The sequence below is a fragment of the Anguilla rostrata genome, chromosome 15 (assembly GCF_018555375.3).
Source record: "Anguilla rostrata isolate EN2019 chromosome 15, ASM1855537v3, whole genome shotgun sequence".
Classification (NCBI taxonomy): Eukaryota; Metazoa; Chordata; class Actinopteri; order Anguilliformes; family Anguillidae; genus Anguilla; species Anguilla rostrata.
In genome coordinates this window covers 18,358,372-18,376,431 of record NC_057947.1, presented here as the reverse complement: position 1 = coordinate 18,376,431, position 18,060 = coordinate 18,358,372, and the positions used below count along the sequence as shown (strand labels likewise).

The window sequence follows — 18,060 nt, the reverse complement described above, 5'->3', positions numbered from 1 at the left end:
ACCCTAAAGTCACAGCTTCTAGCCTTGACCTCTGTCAGAAATTTCTATCTATGACATGTCTCAGTTGACTCAAGATACTCCTTCATGAGTTTATACAAACTTCATGCTAGGTGTCCACAGGTTATTAGTTACCCTCAGCAAAATAGCTCATTGCTGCTAAATCTCTCCTGTAGTTTTGCTTGTAGGATACACACTGCAGTGCTCCTGAGGCATGGGTGCACTTTGGCATAGTAGTAACCAGAGGCAAACTGGCCATTCAAATTGGACAGGAGAGAGAAATGTGGAAAAATATTGTTAAAAAATAGATACGAAGTAAATGTTCTTGAATACTAGACAAAAAAATATTGTGCTCACTTGGTTCGTTTTAGATGAGTGATGTGGCCTTGAAACGGCATTTAAATAATGCAAGGAGACAGGCAGTTTGATGTGGTAGAGGCGTAATAATACCTAGAGGTCAACATGCCACCATCTATATTTACAGTCTCTGTGCTGTCTGGTAAGATCTGCAGAAATTCAGCAGGGAAACAGTGTCAGCTTTTGTCATTTTGATAAAGGTTTTCAGAATATTCTTCTTGAAAGTTTAGCCTTTTCTCTATTGTCATGCATTAACAAACATCACATTGTCCCTATATTGTTATATTTAATATTGTATTTACCTCACAGTTATGTTTCGCCAAGTAGACAACTTTAAAATTGGCTTAATTGGGGTTTTCCATTCAATTGAATCCAGTCAGAATTTATACATTCTGTTTCTTTCAAATGAGCAAGCGGCTGTCATCTCGGTAAGGTGGTGTACAATATCCCCTCTTCTCAGAGTGGTTTTCTTCATATCTGCTCATTTCCTGCAAGCCTAAGGAGGGAGCGCTTAATTCAGTCTGACTTCTCCGGTTTCTGACTATTTTAGAGACTCTTACACTCCATATTGGTATTCAACTGAACCTGATATAGACTGTAAGAAGAACAAGGATTGAAAGTCACACCAAAGGTCACAATCTTGCTGAGGACATCTGAAAAGACTGAGACGCCACATTGTTATTGCTTTCCATTCGATCTCTGTCATGTACATGCCGAGCAAAGGTGGCTCAAGTTATGCGTGAACGCAGGTTCACGTTGTGTTTTGTGACTCATGATCAACACCCAGCAACGGGTCTGCTTTTCACACTAAGAGCAAGCACTTTTAAGGATGCTTGACTCTAAATTAAATGTGGAATTACAAACACTTAAAAACTTTACATGAAAATGCATAGATCATTTAAATAGTTTAAAAAAGATATGGACTTAAATTTTGAAATAAAAACAGATATGAACAATTCTCAACATCTGTAGAAAACGGCTGGCCTCTCAGCTCATGCATGCTGTATCCTCTAACGCACTGGCCTCTATACAAAACACATTCAAATGAATAGATTCACAAGGCCATAATTATGGCACACAGAAATTAATACCTTTTGCCACTGAATCAAAAACGGGAAAGGTTTTAATCCACTCTTACTATTTTGCTTATTATGCCTGAATCAAGAGGGCAATATATGCCATATTTACACTGTGTAAAAACATGAATATTGCTAACAATAAAAAAATGATTTATACAGTACATGGTTCAGAAATATACATCCATTTTTTGGATGCTCCAACCACAGAATACTATAATAATTTCAAGCATTAAAAATGGTAGTAAGGATGAAATTAATTGTGTGTGGGCTGGCGTGTGGGCATATATAACTGACACACATACACATGCATTTATATTAAATAAACCATGCATTGCTTTTCACCCAGAATCTTTCCAAGCACTACATGTCCACTGTATGCGTTTGTGGATGAAAGTAAGCTGATGTGGGATAAATCTTGAGTACACACATTGAATGTTTGGCAGGAATGAGCATCCTTGATGAACAGCCTGAAAGTGTTTAGCTTAAAATTGTAGGCCAAAGCTCTTCCAAGCTGTTACCACCTGCTGATTTAATATAAGAAATCCCTTCCTGATGAGACCAATTAGGTTTTCATGCTTCAAAACATAAACATCTTTCGCCTCCCCATTTTATGTGGAAGCACAGGGCTCTGGCAAAAAAATCCATTATTTATTCGCACTTACATCACTTCTTCCGCACCTACTCATATGCTTACATGGAGAATTACATAGCTAGCAGCTGAGGGCTTTCTTAAATAGCAGTGAGACCCATGCCATGCCAGCAATGACTAAAGAGTTTTCTGACTGGCTGTAGTGTCCATTATTCATGGTCAGGGGCCACAGAGATTCCCTGGCCTGTGGTTTTATAGACCTGAAGTTTCCAAAGGAACCCTTGTTTAAATTATATTAGCCACTGCTATTATTATAAGAGACTTTACAGCTCTGGGGTGCTTTTTTTATATTTTAATTGTCCTCCACAGAATACGCCCCTTAAATGGTCATATAGTAAAGAAAATCATAGTTATGTACAACTTTTTATTTATAGCCTTAATTTAACTACAATTAAAATGAAATAAAAAACCCTGCAACCAGGCAATTTCCCTTAAGCCACTTGTAGGTAGTCATCCTAGTGAGTGTGAACAGAATGGGAGCTTTTACTCATATAGAAAAAAGGCCAAGAAACAGGAAGTGAACAGAGGGGAGGGTTTATAATAAAGAAATATTTATTTTTTATTCTGGCTTTTAATCGAGTTTTATTCATTTATCTGTTTTTTATGACAGCGTTTCCTCAGTTCCTGTTTTATTGAATGCTGTTATTATTGAGTGTTTTATTAATTTACAAAATCATTATCGCTTTGAGTATGAAATCGGGGGGGGGGGGTTGTTGTATTGTGTGAAGCACTTTGTGTTACATTTAACTTGTATGAAAAGTGCTATACAAATAAAGTCTGATTGATTGATTGATTGATTGAGGGTCAGACCTAATCTCTCTCAGCTCAAAGCCAGTGAGTCAGGCCCAATAATCAGCTCTATCAATTTTTATTGGGCCTGCCACCACCTCCCTTTCCTGGGGCCTACATCATAATATTATTTATTCCACTTTGACATCTCTGAGTTTACCACTGCGTCCCCTGCAGACCTTCCAGACCCAGATCCCACAAGACCCAAAATCCCAGCCCTCAACCTACCCATACCACCAGGGCTGTCATTTGCCTACAGCAAGGTATGGCAGTCCCTCCAAAGCTCTTTTTCTCTGCCGCCAAACTCAGAAAAGAGGGAAACTGCAACAGAAAGGCTACAAAGATCACCCAAGAAGGGTAAAAAGATCAATTGCATCACTTTTCCAGTACAGCCAAGGTGCACATGACCAGGTAAGTTATGCTATGCTTGGACTAGGCAGGCCTGACATCCCTGGTGTTAAGACTGTCACATACACGGAGCATGTCACAATCAATATACCTCTACATATACTTTGTCTTGGACTGGTAACAAGGGGCTAAAAGAAATGTCATTCCACGCATGGTCTCCGCAGCCCCGCTCCTCTGTGTGTGAGTCTCACGCCTGCTGCGTGAGATCGGAGCTCTGCAACTCGTGAAGGTGTTGCTTGCATCAGATCCCAAAATAGCTTTCCCGCGGTGCTCCAGATTTCACCTGATCTGTATGCTCGTTCCGTTTATGTGCCCACAGACAAAATCAAAAAGCAAACTCTTTTTGTATTTATGCCGTTTATGTAAGGTACTGCAGTCTCCCGGATGAACATTACAATTAATCCACACGTTTTAGGAATCAATGCAGACACCTCTCAATTAATATCTAACTTGCATTTTTACAAAAATTTGAGTGCTGTAGCAGGATGCTGTGGACAATGTAACATTTTTCATAACGGTTATTGAAGTAAATGTGCACTTTTCATCAGTAGCATAGTAATAAATTCTCACATCCTTTAGGAATTAGATTTTGTGATATCACTTTTGCTATACCTTAGGTTTTGCTGAGATGACACCACTGACCGCATCCACTAGCAACCTCACACCCCACCCTTATCCTGCCCACACCAGCCTACATATAACCTAAATACATTCCCATGCTTCTCCTACTCACACCACACTACAGATAACAAATGCAGACAAAAAAATAAACGCAAAAGGATGGTGAGAAAAAAGGGGAGTGATCATCTTATTGTCTAGTTGTCATGGTGAAAAGCTATAGTTTCACCTAAGTGTGCTTCGGTTTGCCTCATGCAGCCACATTTTTTTTTTTTTAAAGCCTAAAACTCTACCAACTGTGACTCTTCATCTTCCCAACTTAGCACTAAAAAGCAGCCAAAGTTGCTTATAATAAGCAATTGGTCTTGCTCTCTAAAACACAGCACAGGGACCATTCAACCCAGCTGAAACCTACAACTGAACCCACAGGGCGATCAGCACATTGAGACTGTCAGGCCATGACCGCACAGATTTCTGGAACTAGCTTCCAGAGAAACCAGTTCAAAACCAGCCTTGAAAAACATACAAAAAATGTTAAAGAATAAAAGACTAAAAAAAAAAACCTCATTTTTGCACTCTCAGCTCTTTTGATGACAAATTGGAAAAATTAAGAAAGCCCAACTTATCTGGTGCTGGCCCAGTGAAATGGGATCCAGTGAAAAAGTGTGACACATTCAAGCTAGCGTGAAGAGCTCTGCGGGGATGACAGAAATGGCAGCGACTGTGGTGGTGACGGCTGCCACAAGACTGAGCGAGCTATGGCCAACGGGGCATGACTGCAGAAATTGATTCATTACAGAGTGCTGAGAGGTTAAGCGCAATCTTCTGAGAGGATCTGCCCTCTTCCAATATCACGGACCTCTTATTGAACGGCCCCTTACACAGGGCCGGTCAAACTGGCTGCCAAGTGCCTGAATGCAGATGCTCTGGGGCTCGAGGATTGGCCTGAGCCAAAATGGCTGCTGCCAAGCTGTTAATGACTAACTTAGTCAACCTGCCAGGGATCTGGGTGGCCCCTTCGCTGTCTCCAGTAATCAAATAACGTCACCAAGGCCAAGCTGACACTTCTGACAAAAAAGCGAGGGGCAGCCAGATCTTCAGACACAGCGAGTCCGATTCGCCGAGACGTCCGCAGGTTTCTCAGTGCAGTTTCAGGGGTCCTGAGATGGCACCCCCAAACCTGTTAATGCAGTTTATCAATGGCCCCCATTGCCGCAGGAACTGGAATGGCGATCACACCTTACAATTAAAATGCTAATAAGGCCACCCTACTTTCTCACACAGACACACACTGTCCTCATCAAGCCTACTGGAGGTCCCCAGAGCAGAGGTAATTTCTTTAAAGCTGCAATTTTGTTTTAAGCCAATTAAAAAATTAAAAAGTAAAAAGTTGCAAAAGGAAAAAAGTACATTATATTATTTATTTTGGTGCACTGGTCTCTAATCTAATAAAAATATACATTTAGGAATTTTGCACTTTAAAATGACTCCTCTGAGTTTTAATACAGAACAAACAAAATGTAAGCCACTACATGCATTTGGCACTTTATTACTGACGTTTCAATGAATTGCCTTAATAGTACATTCCCAGCACAGGCATTTATAGCTTGCATATGAAAGTGGAATAATGCAAAAATCCAAAGGCTGGATGCCCATCAATCAAATAACTCTAGGGAGGTTCTCCTAAGTACATGTTGCACACCCATAGCTGTCAATCATACTAATCCAGCACTACAAACTTTCACAAGTTGGGACTGAGTTTTGTGGAAATCACAGACAGAATCATGGAATCTTGGAGAAAAAGCTGAATTTACACATGGACACAGAATGCCACAGAACTGTGAGACTGTTTTGTAAATTAGCCTATTTCACAAAAAAGCATTTGATTTTATTCACTCATTTAATAGCCAGAGCTTTACCAAACTACTCTTATTCCATCCAGCTGACCAAAGTAGGCAACTACTAATTTGTAATCCTATGCAAAAAAATAAAATAAATAAATAAAAATAATTAAAAATTAAAAACCCATTTTACGCACAGTTTACGATGAAATGTGATCGCAGACATGTTTCGCGAACGAGGCCCAACATGTCTATCATCAGCGAGCGAAGTGCAGCTATACAAACAGAGATGCTGCAGCATGGCATTAGCCCCTTTGGCTGAAGCAGGGCTGTGGCTCTGGAGCAGGTGGGGGCAGGCTAGCCGTTGGAGTCGTCCCTGTTGCACGCGCAGAGCTGGGATAGGGTGGAACAGCACGGCTGCAGCCAGGGCTTCCACAGCATGTTCCCCAGGGACATCTGGTCGGGCACGGGCCTCAGCGAGCGGGCGTGGCGGCTCGCCGCCTCACGCATGGCATCCAGGATGGCGTGGAAGTCCGGCTCATCCCGCGCAGTCACGGGCGTGGCCTCCGACGGGTCTCTCGACAGGTCGAACAGCAAGGGAGGGTCATGGTACGTCACGTACTCCCCCGTGCAAAAACACACGTGCGTTCGGAAACAGGTCGTTGAATTTTCCGGGGAAAAATCCGGAGTGAAGAAAAAGGCCTTCCATATGGAAGTACCTACGCAAAATAGATCATAATACTTTAGAATACTGAAGTGGAATTTTCATGTTCAAGAAAAGTGATAAATACACAGTGTAAGCTTTATTGCTGTCATTTTTAAAAGTTTTTTTAAATGTTGTTCATTATTTTTCCAAACAAATTAAAAGAATTTTGCCCTTTGTATATAACCATTAAATAAGTGCACACCGAACAAATAGAGATTAAGAGACTGATTTATTTTTTTTGGCATGGCAGGCAAGGATAAATGACTCACTGTTTGGAGGTCGCCACCTCACAGCGTTCAGATAGGCGTTGCAGTAGTGGAAGAGAAACTCGTGCTCAGAACGCTCAACTTCTCCCAGCAGGAGGGGCATGAGGTCATGCCCGTCAATCTCCCTAAAAATGACATTACATTACATCACAGGCATTTAGCAGACACTCTTATCCAGTGCGACTTCGACAACTTTTTACATAGCATTTACATCCACTTATACAGAAGGATATATACTGAAGCAATGCTGCATAAAGGTATGACCACTTCAGGTCTGTATGGTTATTCAGTAATGCAGTCTCATTCTGCATTACTAAATAATCATAACGTTTACGGACCGTTTAAAGCTTCACATCTGACGGTGGTCCTTTATGGTCGAGTAAACCCAAGGGAGGCACCTTGCTTGCCTTTTGGCCTTCAGTTCAAGTTACATTCATTATATATTTTTTTCAAATAGAAAATGAGGAAACAAGGATATTGCCAAAGAGAAAATGAGTTTAAACCATTGGACCAATTGACATTACTATTCTACATTAAAGTGCTTGCTGTATTTTTATTATACAAAGATAAGTGAGCAGACTTTGTAATTGAAATGTACTCATCATATTAGATGTTCAAAGAGAGCACTGAGAATAGCTGTGATTAGGATAGCTTGTAAGCTAGCAAGAATCTGTTTTATAGTTGTGTAGAGAGATAAATTAAGCTAACAGGCTAGGGGACTAACTGTAGCCTCTTTTCAAAACAATACCATAAAACTTAAATAGACAAATTTAAATGCAACATGCTCCCTGTCCTGCCTGGCTTATCAGCAGGCTCTGATATCAGCAGTAACGTTTCATGCCTTTCCCCAAGATATCAGAGTAGGCAGGAATTAATCTGACTTCTTTTACTGTGCTTTACAATAGAAGGGGATCAATAACGCTAGACTGAGAAACTTGCTGAGGACCTGCTAGCACAACCCCCCACCGACCCCGACCCCACCCCCACCCCCGGATGCAGAACACAAGAAGCAAAGAACAGACAATGTGTCTGAATTTTAGGCTTCTAATTGCATCATTTTAAACAAAGCAGACCAGCATATTTGCTGTAACCAAGCTCACCTGTCTTCAGGTATTACTGCTCCTGACAACTTTGCAACAGTAGGGAATATGTCCATATTGCTAGTGGGTTCATCGATGCTCTTGTTACCAGGTAACACACCACTCCATCGAAGGATTCCTGGAACCCTAATCCCTCCCTCCCAGTTGGTGGATTTCCCAGCTGTGTAGAGACAAGATTAAAGATTTAAAATGCTGCCATGTGGGTGATGTGTTTATTCTACACTCTAAACGTGGTCTTCAAATAATCCAATGTGTACAGAAACAGTGAAACAAACATTTAACTTCAGATTTCAGAGTGGTGACTACTGCATAACCTCCTTGAGAAAGCATATATCCTTTCTATTTTTGGCAACCATATATAAACTATACACTGTATGGTTGCCAAAATCTATTCAGTACTCATGATGGCCCACAAACATACACCCTTCCAAAATTCACTGTATGTGCAAGATTCTGGTATGACAACACCGTGAGTTAACTACAGACGTCATAAAACAGTCAAAGGGAAAATTAAATGTAGAGTATTAGAATTAGAGTATTTTTTCTAGTGGTGGCAGATGAACTTTCACTCAAACATTAAGTAGCAATGTGCACTGACTACCTTTGTAGATGCCGTTCCAGCCCCTGTGCACTTCCCCTTTGATGGAGATCTCCTCCAGGTGTGCTCCGTGATCAGAGGTTAGGTAGACCACAGTGTTCTCACTGAGGCCCAGAGAGTCCAAGGTCTCCATCAGCTTTCCTGAGGACAGAGCAGCCAAGTGGAGAAGGCCGAAAAACCCAAACCAACAGAGTCAAGTGCATGACCACACAGCATTTTCGGAGATGATAACAGGCAGGGGGATTAGCTTGTATCATAAAAATTCCTCAGTTCTGAAACACTGACCCTGTAAAAATCTCTACCACAATGTATTTTTTTTCAAATTAAATAAATGCCAGCATGTTAGGGGTAGATACAAAATATTTAGCATAGGTCTTTACAAAATAAGAGATGCTCATGTGCAGTATGTGACTAAGAGGCTATTAAAGCACACCCATGTTTCCAGTGGTCAAATACATTTATTGGGTGAGAAAAAATCACAATTTAGAGTATGATCACTTAGAAGTGATGACTTTTCCTAACGTTATACTGGGATCAGACCCCTCAGAACAGAGGTTCTCGAACTGGGCCCGGGGAACCCCTGTGCATGCCAGCTTTTGTTCCAGTCAATTGAACACGTTTCATTCTTTAATATTTTTTAAATCTTAAACTTAACACAATGCAGGCTTAGCTCATTGTCAGTTGCTCTGTCTTTGAATTCTTAATGATCGACCAAATGGTTTTAGTATCCATGTGCCTGCCTTGTCATCAAGTAGGAACCCATTGATTCACCTCAGTCTTTCATTTAATTGCTTTCTTAAAAAAACCTCTCTTTACGCAATCATCTGCAAAATAGCACAAAGTAAATACGGGACTTTTATTCAATTTGTGACAATGTGGCATAAGAGGGAAATTAATCTCTCAAAACATAAAAAGCATAACTTTGAAAAATTAAGCTTGTTAAAATTCTGGGACAGCAATTGTAGTTGGAACAAAAGCTAGCATACACATGAGTCTCCAGGGACCGAGCTGAGGACCACTGCCTCAGACAAACTATACTTGTGCTTCAAAAGAAGCGCTTTTAACCAACTCTTTACCCTGATCTTTTTTCCCCCCATTTTGGAAAGTCGAGCTGCACTTGTAAGCCAGTCTTGTTGCTGCACTGTCCTTGGTCAATGCATGACAGCAAAGCCGAGCATACACTCTCCACTGAAGCATGCTCTGCCAGCCGCCACCACTAGTCCCCCAGCTCAGCCCAGCCATTGAATCTGAGGAGTGCACTTTAGTGCAGCTGGTGCGATTGTCCATCACCCTGCAGGATCCTGCCCACAGTCGGCAGGTAGAGGACAACGACAGATAAAATTGGGAATGTGTAATTAATTTTGTTTATTGATAAAGGTGATTTATGACGCTTGATAACGATATATAAAGACCGAAAAATGTGTAGCCAAACCCAACACTTACCAATGGTGAATTTGTTGCTTTTGGCTAATCATGCCTTGGAGAGAGAGAGTGTCTTTAGGGACCGCACATACACGGTGCGCAGATACATTTGCAGATGAATGTAAACATATTGGCATTCATCCACTGATACACCTGGAATACGCACAAAATCGAAGGTCCGTGCATGTTCCATGAATCTCATATTGGTTTTTCATAGGAACTTAAGAAAGGTTTTGTGAATGAGGCCCATTGTATCTTCTAGGAGAAAAATGCTATTATAAATGTGAGTGAAGTCCAAGCTTAGCACCAGAGCAAACATGAAGCTGAATGGTGAGCCAGTCAGTGTGCGCATGGTCATAGCACATACCCACACTCCAGTCCACTTCCTCCACCGCGTCGCCATAGAGACCATGTCGGCTCCTGCCCCGGAAGTCTGCAGATGCAAAGAGTGCCGTGTGCACTTGGACGAAGGAGAAGAACAGCAGGAATGGTCTCTCCGAGTTCCTGAGGAATTAAATTCCATTCATCTGATAAGTAAAGGAGTTTTATTCCAACCAAAGCTTTGGCTAATAATACCAAAAGCAACGAAACAGTTCATGGGAAGTTTAAAAATGATCCTCAAATTAGATTTTATATGCCAAATGCAGAATGACTGCTGGATATTTTCATTCAGTTTACCTGAATTTCAAGGTAAAAATAACGAAAGTGGCAGCGTATTATAATTAATCATGTATTAAAATAACAAAGAATGTCAGTCTGTTCCACAAAAGACAGACCACACACCAACTTTCTGAAACAGATGGTGTGTGGATTTCGTAGTAATCTTGTAATCGACTAAGAATATCAGTAATGTTATTTCACTGATTATCTGCTCCAGTGTTAGATCACTTGTAAAAAAAAGACTTAAAAAGCAAACCTCTGCAAAAACTGTACAGCTTCGCGAGTCATCCTTTGGGTTAGGTTTTCAGATAAAAAGGGCTGCTCCACGATCTCCTGGTTCCTCATTAGGAAGCAGTTTACATACGGGAACATGAAAACAACAGCAGCAAAGAGAGCCAGGGACACAGCTGCAAGCAGGGGCAAGTACAGCAGCATCTTCCGAGTCACCGAAATGACCCCCAGGGCATGCAGGATGGCTGCGGTCGCCGCGGCGACTGCAATGCTACCATAGGGGATGTGCTGGGAGACCTGGTACAGGACGGAGCCGTGGCCGGGCTGGCAGTCCCGCAGGTTGGTGACGGTGATGCCGTAGAAGTGGTCAAAGCCATGGTGGTTGGGATGGTGGCAGAAGTCATCGCTTCGTTCACAGTTCAGGCCCAGGTGCCACTTGCCTACGGTTGAGAGCAAACTGGACTTCAAATTTGTCACTGAATTTCAAAAACACTGAATATGTTCTCACCTCTTCAACACTCTCAGGAGAAAATACCATTTGCCCGTGTTAACTGCCACTAAAACATAATCCTATGCTCTCAAAGTAAATACGGCTCTTGCTAAAGGGATTTTGCTCATATCGAGAAATCAATGGCAATAACAGATAAACCAAAAGCTAAACCATCTACTGCCAATGTATAGGATGCTTTATGTACTTACTGACTTATTGATTATGAAAAGTCCTTACGGACAGGAGCAATATTTCCTATTTCGTTGATCCGAGGTTAGCCTACGACCTTGTACTACCACTTTGTTTTTTTGCTATTTTTTTCCTAACTTTGTGAGCTCAGCCTCCACTCCTCATAATGTACAGAATGATCAAAACCTGCACTGGTACTGTAGTTGATTAGCAGTGCCCAGCAAACTTAATTTCAGAATATTGTAGAGCAAAAAACAAGTCTCAGGACAAATTTTACACATGAATTAATAAAAATGGAGGTCACGCCTACTCAGCCTCAGAAAATACTAGTCAGGTACACACCATACTCTACACCATAGTTGGATCCATTCATTACACTAGAGTCCATAAATTTCTGTTGTGCTCATGCAACAGCAAGAAAACAGACCAAGAACAGACCACATACAGTATGAAGAAGGCCAGTGCATGCATCAGTTGAATGACAGAACTAACAGACCTAATTTAAAGAATGTTATGTACCTATGAGGGATGTGGCATAGCCTTGCTGGTTCGCAAGTTGAGCGAATGTAACTTCCTGCGTCGGGAGACCCCCGGATGCAGCCGACACGATGTACACGCCCACAGTCCCATGGCTGGCCATGCCTGCAGGAAATCAGTCACGATTTAAAAACCTTCCCAAAATAAAAACCTGTGCCATCAAAATCTGGCAATGAAGCATGCCTTAGCACAACCATTAAAGAGAACAATGCAGAAAAGTCAATGGTGTTTGCTGTAATGAAAGACCAGAATAAAATTACAATTTGCACAAGAGGCAAAAGACAACTGGTCAAAGCTGAGTAAAATGAGACCATTCAGAAAAAAAAAAAAAAATTTAAATAAAAATAAATGAATAAATAAATAAAAATAATAGCCTAGTGAAAGTTCTGATGAGACCCTTATCACTACCAGGGATTGGTTTGATTACTGGCTGATTAGGGTACTAAAACTAAGGTTTACAACTACAAAATGAGACTAGCCCATTAATATTAAGTTAAGTAATGAGTCCAAAACAAAGTAGTGGTCCATTCTGACCATTTTCAAAGCTATAAATATTTCAGTTCAAAACTACCTCCATTCTCAGTGTGACAGTATCTCTGGGTTCTACTGTAAAGTGCTCTGTTTTCATTGCATTCAATTCTATTTGACAGGCAACCTAAAGTGTGCGTGTGTTATCCATATAAACAAGCTTGGGCTGCCTTCAGATTCCAATATCACATACGGTATGCTATGCGTATTGTGTGAGCTAGACTTTGTTTTCATGGCTATGAATAACTGTTACATAATGAGTATTGTACCTTATCGAACCTGTGTTTTGTAATTGTTCCGATGACCTTCAGTATGGATAAGTGTCTGCCAAATAAATGTACTGTAATGTATGGTAGCTTTTCAAATAGAAACAAGCAGTACATTTTGTCGCTCTGTGTTATCGTACCTGATCTGATAGCATAGCGCCCGGTAAGGAAGGCAGCTCTGCTCGGGGTACACAGGGGTGCAGCGGCGATGTGCTGGGTCAGCTTCACCCCCTCCTGGGCCAACCGGTCAATGTTAGGTGTCCTACAGACACACGTAATCCCACTTACCTACACCAAGTGTTCCCTACATTACCACCCTGTGGCAGAGCACCACTACCTCAATGTTTGACACCACTTATGTTACACCCACCACAAGCTGCAATGCAGTGGCTATTTAGCACACCATTGCACGAAAGTATGATGCTGTGCTTGCACGTGGCTTCTACAGTATGTTAAATGGGATTACATTTTCAGCATTTTCTTAAAATATGTGCATGCTCTGCAGTATTTTGATGAAGATTTTGACTTCAACGTTCCATCACACTTATGAATGAGCACAATGGCCTCCAGCTGCTTCCTAACAGCATGTCATCTGTTACTGACAATGCGGTGTCTGGCCTAAATCTGTTTAGTACTCTAAGGGCAGTATCACCAAATGCCTTTCATAATATGAATAAAGTTATTGTCCATAAATAAAAGTTAGGTATGAAATTATTTGAAATTCCCTGCTTTTTTTTGTTTTGTTTTTTAGCATGGTCAGCTTTTAACCTATGACATTGTTTTTGTCTTGAATTAGTTATATCTTGGAAATGTATTATACATGTAGCTATTCGGTAAAATGTGTGTTTAAAAAAAAAAAAAATCACATTACCCATGATTTCCAAACCAATCAATGTCTATTTCATCTTAAATTAAAATATAGAATGACAAAAATAGAAATCTTTTATAAATCTAAAGTGGCAAAATGCATTTGCATTTCACTGAGGACATTCTGTGGCTCCTTAAACCCTTGAGTGTCTCAGGACCCTACTTTCAAAACCTCTATAGAGGTTAGAGAGCTATAGAGAATGGGTTACTTCATATTCTCCCAGTTCCCTCAGCACAAACTACGCCAATACCAAAGGTCTTGTGTATAAGCAAGACTCTAACATTGCCATGGCCACCGATTACACAGATCTGTCAGGATAAGATCTCTTAAGTACAAACTTTAGAGTTGTGTTCCCATAGCATCCTAAGTCTCCAATTCCCAGGTCATCCACCATCATGAGAACAAAGTTGGGCCCTTTTCCCTCTCTGGATAAACTCCAAGCCCCCACAAATATCTGACCCAGCAGCAGGATCCATGCACACTTCATTTTCTGAAAAAAACACAATGAGATGCCCGTTGCAAGTTATGAGAAGTCCAGTAGGCATGAATTAAATAAACTATTGGATCTTAAATTAGGGTCATAATCATATCTGACAAAAGATGAACCAAAATCGGTCTGCAAAGGTTTATATGATTGTCATTTCGGTGTAATTACAGGGAAACAGCGCAAGCTCTTCTCTTTCTAAACCCCCACTGAGGCTACTATCCAAACTAAGCTCACCTGTGTGCACATGCAAAGAAGTGTCAATGAGACTGATAGCATGTACAAGATGCAATGTTCCTGTAGATTGAAAACGTCTTTGCAGAGTATGATCTAATAACAGGCTTTGAAACACAGATCGAAATGGCTAAAGATGGTTGACACCTCATTGAAGTAGAAAACGAACCAACATCACAACGGCTACAAATTCCAAAGGTATTTACATCTAAGTAAACCATTTGATCTCTTGTAGTATATTAGTTGAGTGACATTGGAATAGCCGACTTAAGCTAGCCAATAGTGTACTTCACTAACGTTAAATGCAACTAAGAAGTTGCGTAGGCTACAAGTGGAAAGTCATATGCACAACCTCACCTGGACTCAAATGTTTGTCATTGTCTATTAAAAATGAGCTGACCATTTAAAATTCCAAAGAAAAAGAACGTATATGTTAAGGATTTTACAGTAATCTTTTGCTATAACTCCATCCACGCCTCATCTTTGTAGATTATAGCTCAGCTACAGCATATCGCTTAACAATTTGTTTAAAAGACGAAATGACTGACAATAAGCACCATTGCAGTGCTGAAAAACAGCAGGAGACAATTGTACTTACCTGTACTAAAACACTCGAAACATTTCTGAACTATTCACCTCTAGTTAGAGAAACCAGGAAGTATGTTTATGGAAGATGCCATGTGATCACAACTGGGCTGCAGCAGTCCAATAGCGTTACAGGGCAGCGGTAGAAATATCTTGCAGTTCGAGTTTGGCTCGGTTATTAAATTAAGTAATCATTAGCCTACTTTGTAACTTATTCCCGACCAAATATTTGCAAATACTCCTGGATATTGCATAATTTGTGAATTAGTGTCAGTAACGTTTTTCTACTTTGGCCATTCGACTAGGACTGTCAGCGGAGAAGAGAACAAATTAATATTGAATTATCCCATACAAAAAAATAAATAACTGGTTGTGCATTTGTGAGATGCCAATAAGCGTACATTGTACCTTTTCTTTGATATGCACAGGACTGATGTGACCGATGCGAGGGCTTTTAAAACATTTTTAGAGGAGCTAGACTACGGGAAGTTGTCGGTAGCGTAAATGAATGTCTTCAAAGCAACGCAACGACCCTTCGCCGCATGACGCAAGATACAGACGTCAATATCAGAATGAAATGAATCTGAAACTTTCCGGGATATGATACCCGAGCTCTACTTCAGTTTACTGACCTAATAAGCGTTCCTACAGTTAACCGAGTTTGAGTTTAGTTTCTTCAGGTGGGTGCTTCCAATAAAGGTCTGTTGCTAAACGTCACCGCATACCCGTATCTCATCCTTTCTCCTAAGGTAACAAAACGTGTCTGTTTATAATTTACAGAAATCCATTGCGAAAAGACACCGGCCTACGGCTAAAATGCAAGGGTTTATTGGCAGAAATGGTTGAAGTGGCCCCTTTCCACGTTGATCATTTGAAGGGGCGAGTGCTTTGGTTAGTGCAGGGGTGCACAACTCCGGGCCTGGGGGGCCGGTGTAGGCTACATGCTGGTTTTTGTTCTGGCCAATTACCTTAGTTTTAGTTTTTTGACAGCTCTAAACTAGGCGGGTTAATTCCTGGACTTGAGCACAGTAAACTCTTTAGGATACGCTTGCTGTGTGTAGCTGTAGCTGGTGCTTATGCAATTTTCAGATCAAGATATGATTGAGCTAATTGAATAATTAAGAAGAGAAGTTGGCACAAAATTCTGAAACGGATCGACCCTTGGTGTGCACCCCTGAACTCTCTGATCTGAAGCCAGTACTCGCTGTAGTTGATGGTTCACGGCTTTTAAATTGGATACTAGGCCTGATCTTGTTACTGAAAAGGTGTTGTGTGAAAGAGCTCAATCATTCACGTCACACGTGATTCAGATTAAGGTGCTGGAAGGCGAATTTTCGCATTGTGCATGTACGTAGTAGGTAGTAGGCTTACAGCACAGTGCATGCAAACTTAATGTTCCACGTATTTTTTTTTTTTTATTTTTTTTTTTGCGCCTCTGTAGGAAACGCTTGTACCGCTCTGTCAAAGTGCATTGGGCCATTGAAATTGAGGGCACAGGCTACCGTGGAAGTGCGCTCTCTGAATGAATGCTGATAGTTGAAGGACCGCAGGTTCGCGAAACGAGAATATTTACCTCGTTTTGTGTGCAGTAGCCTACTTGCTGTCCTGCTATTGATTCCGCGTGTTAATGCAGTTCAAATTATAATTCCTATGTCTCTTTTGCACTCGACGAGATGAGCATATTTCTATTTATGACTCAAAATAACGCACATAACCTGTCGACCGGTAAACATGTATTTTGGAGTGGAGACGGGAAACGTTTTTCTTAGCAAATAAACAGTTTGTCAATTTCAGTGTATTATACCGCGTTTAATCATTGCATTTTAATCTGACATATGTTTATGTTTCTAAAAAGATTTTATTATTTTGTGTATTATAACAGTTTCGTTCAGATATCGCGTATGTAGGCTGCGCTGATGAATATTTTCGCTGGAAGGGAACAGCCACTTCATCGCATTCCAAAATTAAAGCGGTGAATGATGGAAGAGTGCCCTCTGGCGGGAAATTAAGATATTTCATCCTAGATACGATATGAGACGAAAGCCTAAATTTGTGACTAATAGGAAGTGTGATTAAACATCTACGTCTGAAGCATTTGTTTTGATATTAACGCATTTTTTGGCAAACAATAAATGGATAGTCTGCTGTTTTCCAATTGTGTTCATTTGATTTACGTTATCTCTGACCTCTATAATTCTCGTTAGTCTTCTTTTTATATCATTCCTTCCGATTCACAACCTGACCAATGACTGAAACAGGGGGGAGATTGTGACAGTTACTTTAATGTAGGGGGTGTCCAATCTTTAAAAAAGGCCGTTTTAGCCCTGCACGTAGACACCTGATTCTCCTTATCAAGGTTTTGATTGAAGACCATGATGTGTGCCTTTACCATGTGTAGCACATGGTTAAATGTATCCACAGTGAAATGCCACATTAAAAAACTGTTGAAAGAACATTTGCTTTGATGTAATTGTCTCCGAAAAATATTAAACAATTTCTGAACTCAAAATGATCTAACAGAATTAAAGTTTGTGCAGCATAAATTGTACTAAGCTGTCGATATGAATGCATATCACTAAAATAAGCCCATGTACTAGTGTATGTTATGGTAAAAGAACTTGCCTGTTTGTAAATGGAAATACTGCATTTATTGTTCTTTGGCATTTTTTTTTTTTTTTTAAACTGTGTGACTGTGTAATCTTTTTGCACGTGTGCTATACTGTTGGGGTAAATAACTATCGTCTGGAGAGCACTTGTTTTTTCCTAGTTAAAAACATGGTTAAAACTCAGGCCTGCAGCAGAAAGCAGGATTTCATGAGATTTAAGGAGGTTAAACTTTTGTTAAATCTTTGACAGGAAGCTGGTTAAGGGTGCTAATTAACCACGCTCTATGCTTTCCCTTGAAATCCCAGGTGAGTGGGCATGAAAACTCAATTTTGCAAAGGATGAAGGAAAAATCTGCCATTGGCAAGTCAATTCCTGTCAGGTTTGCTATCATCAGTCAGTCTGAATAGTCACAGGCATAATGATAATGCAATTCTTGGGCTCTGATTTGTGACAAGGACCATTATGACTTACTAGAAGGAAACTATTTAGTGCATGAAAAGCCTTTTGACGTGACACACAGTATCAACCATGTGCTTACATCATGGAGAATA

At 40.6% G+C, this 18,060-nt stretch overlaps 1 protein-coding gene across 3 annotated transcripts; it reads right to left on the bottom strand.

The window, feature by feature from the left end:
- Positions 1-5,430: 5,430 nt before the first annotated feature.
- Positions 5,431-15,212, bottom strand: sts (steroid sulfatase (microsomal), isozyme S). 3 transcript variants are annotated; one of them, XM_064310070.1, is made up of 10 exons: positions 14,916-15,212; positions 13,938-14,089; positions 12,872-12,993; positions 11,920-12,042; positions 10,747-11,161; positions 10,198-10,334; positions 8,412-8,549; positions 7,811-7,970; positions 6,714-6,835; positions 5,431-6,457 (listed from the first exon to the last, which is right to left on the bottom strand). In XM_064310070.1, the coding sequence occupies exons 2-10, from the start codon at positions 14,084-14,086 to the stop codon at positions 6,096-6,098; spliced, it is 1,728 nt and encodes a 575-aa protein (XP_064166140.1). In that variant the 5' UTR covers positions 14,087-14,089; positions 14,916-15,212; the 3' UTR covers positions 5,431-6,095. The 3 variants fall into 3 exon arrangements, with proteins under 3 accessions (XP_064166140.1, XP_064166141.1, XP_064166143.1); XM_064310071.1 differs by having other exon boundaries at positions 14,954-15,046; XM_064310073.1 differs by lacking the exons at positions 12,872-12,993; positions 14,916-15,212 and having other exon boundaries at positions 13,938-14,076.
- Positions 15,213-18,060: the final 2,848 nt, after the last annotated feature.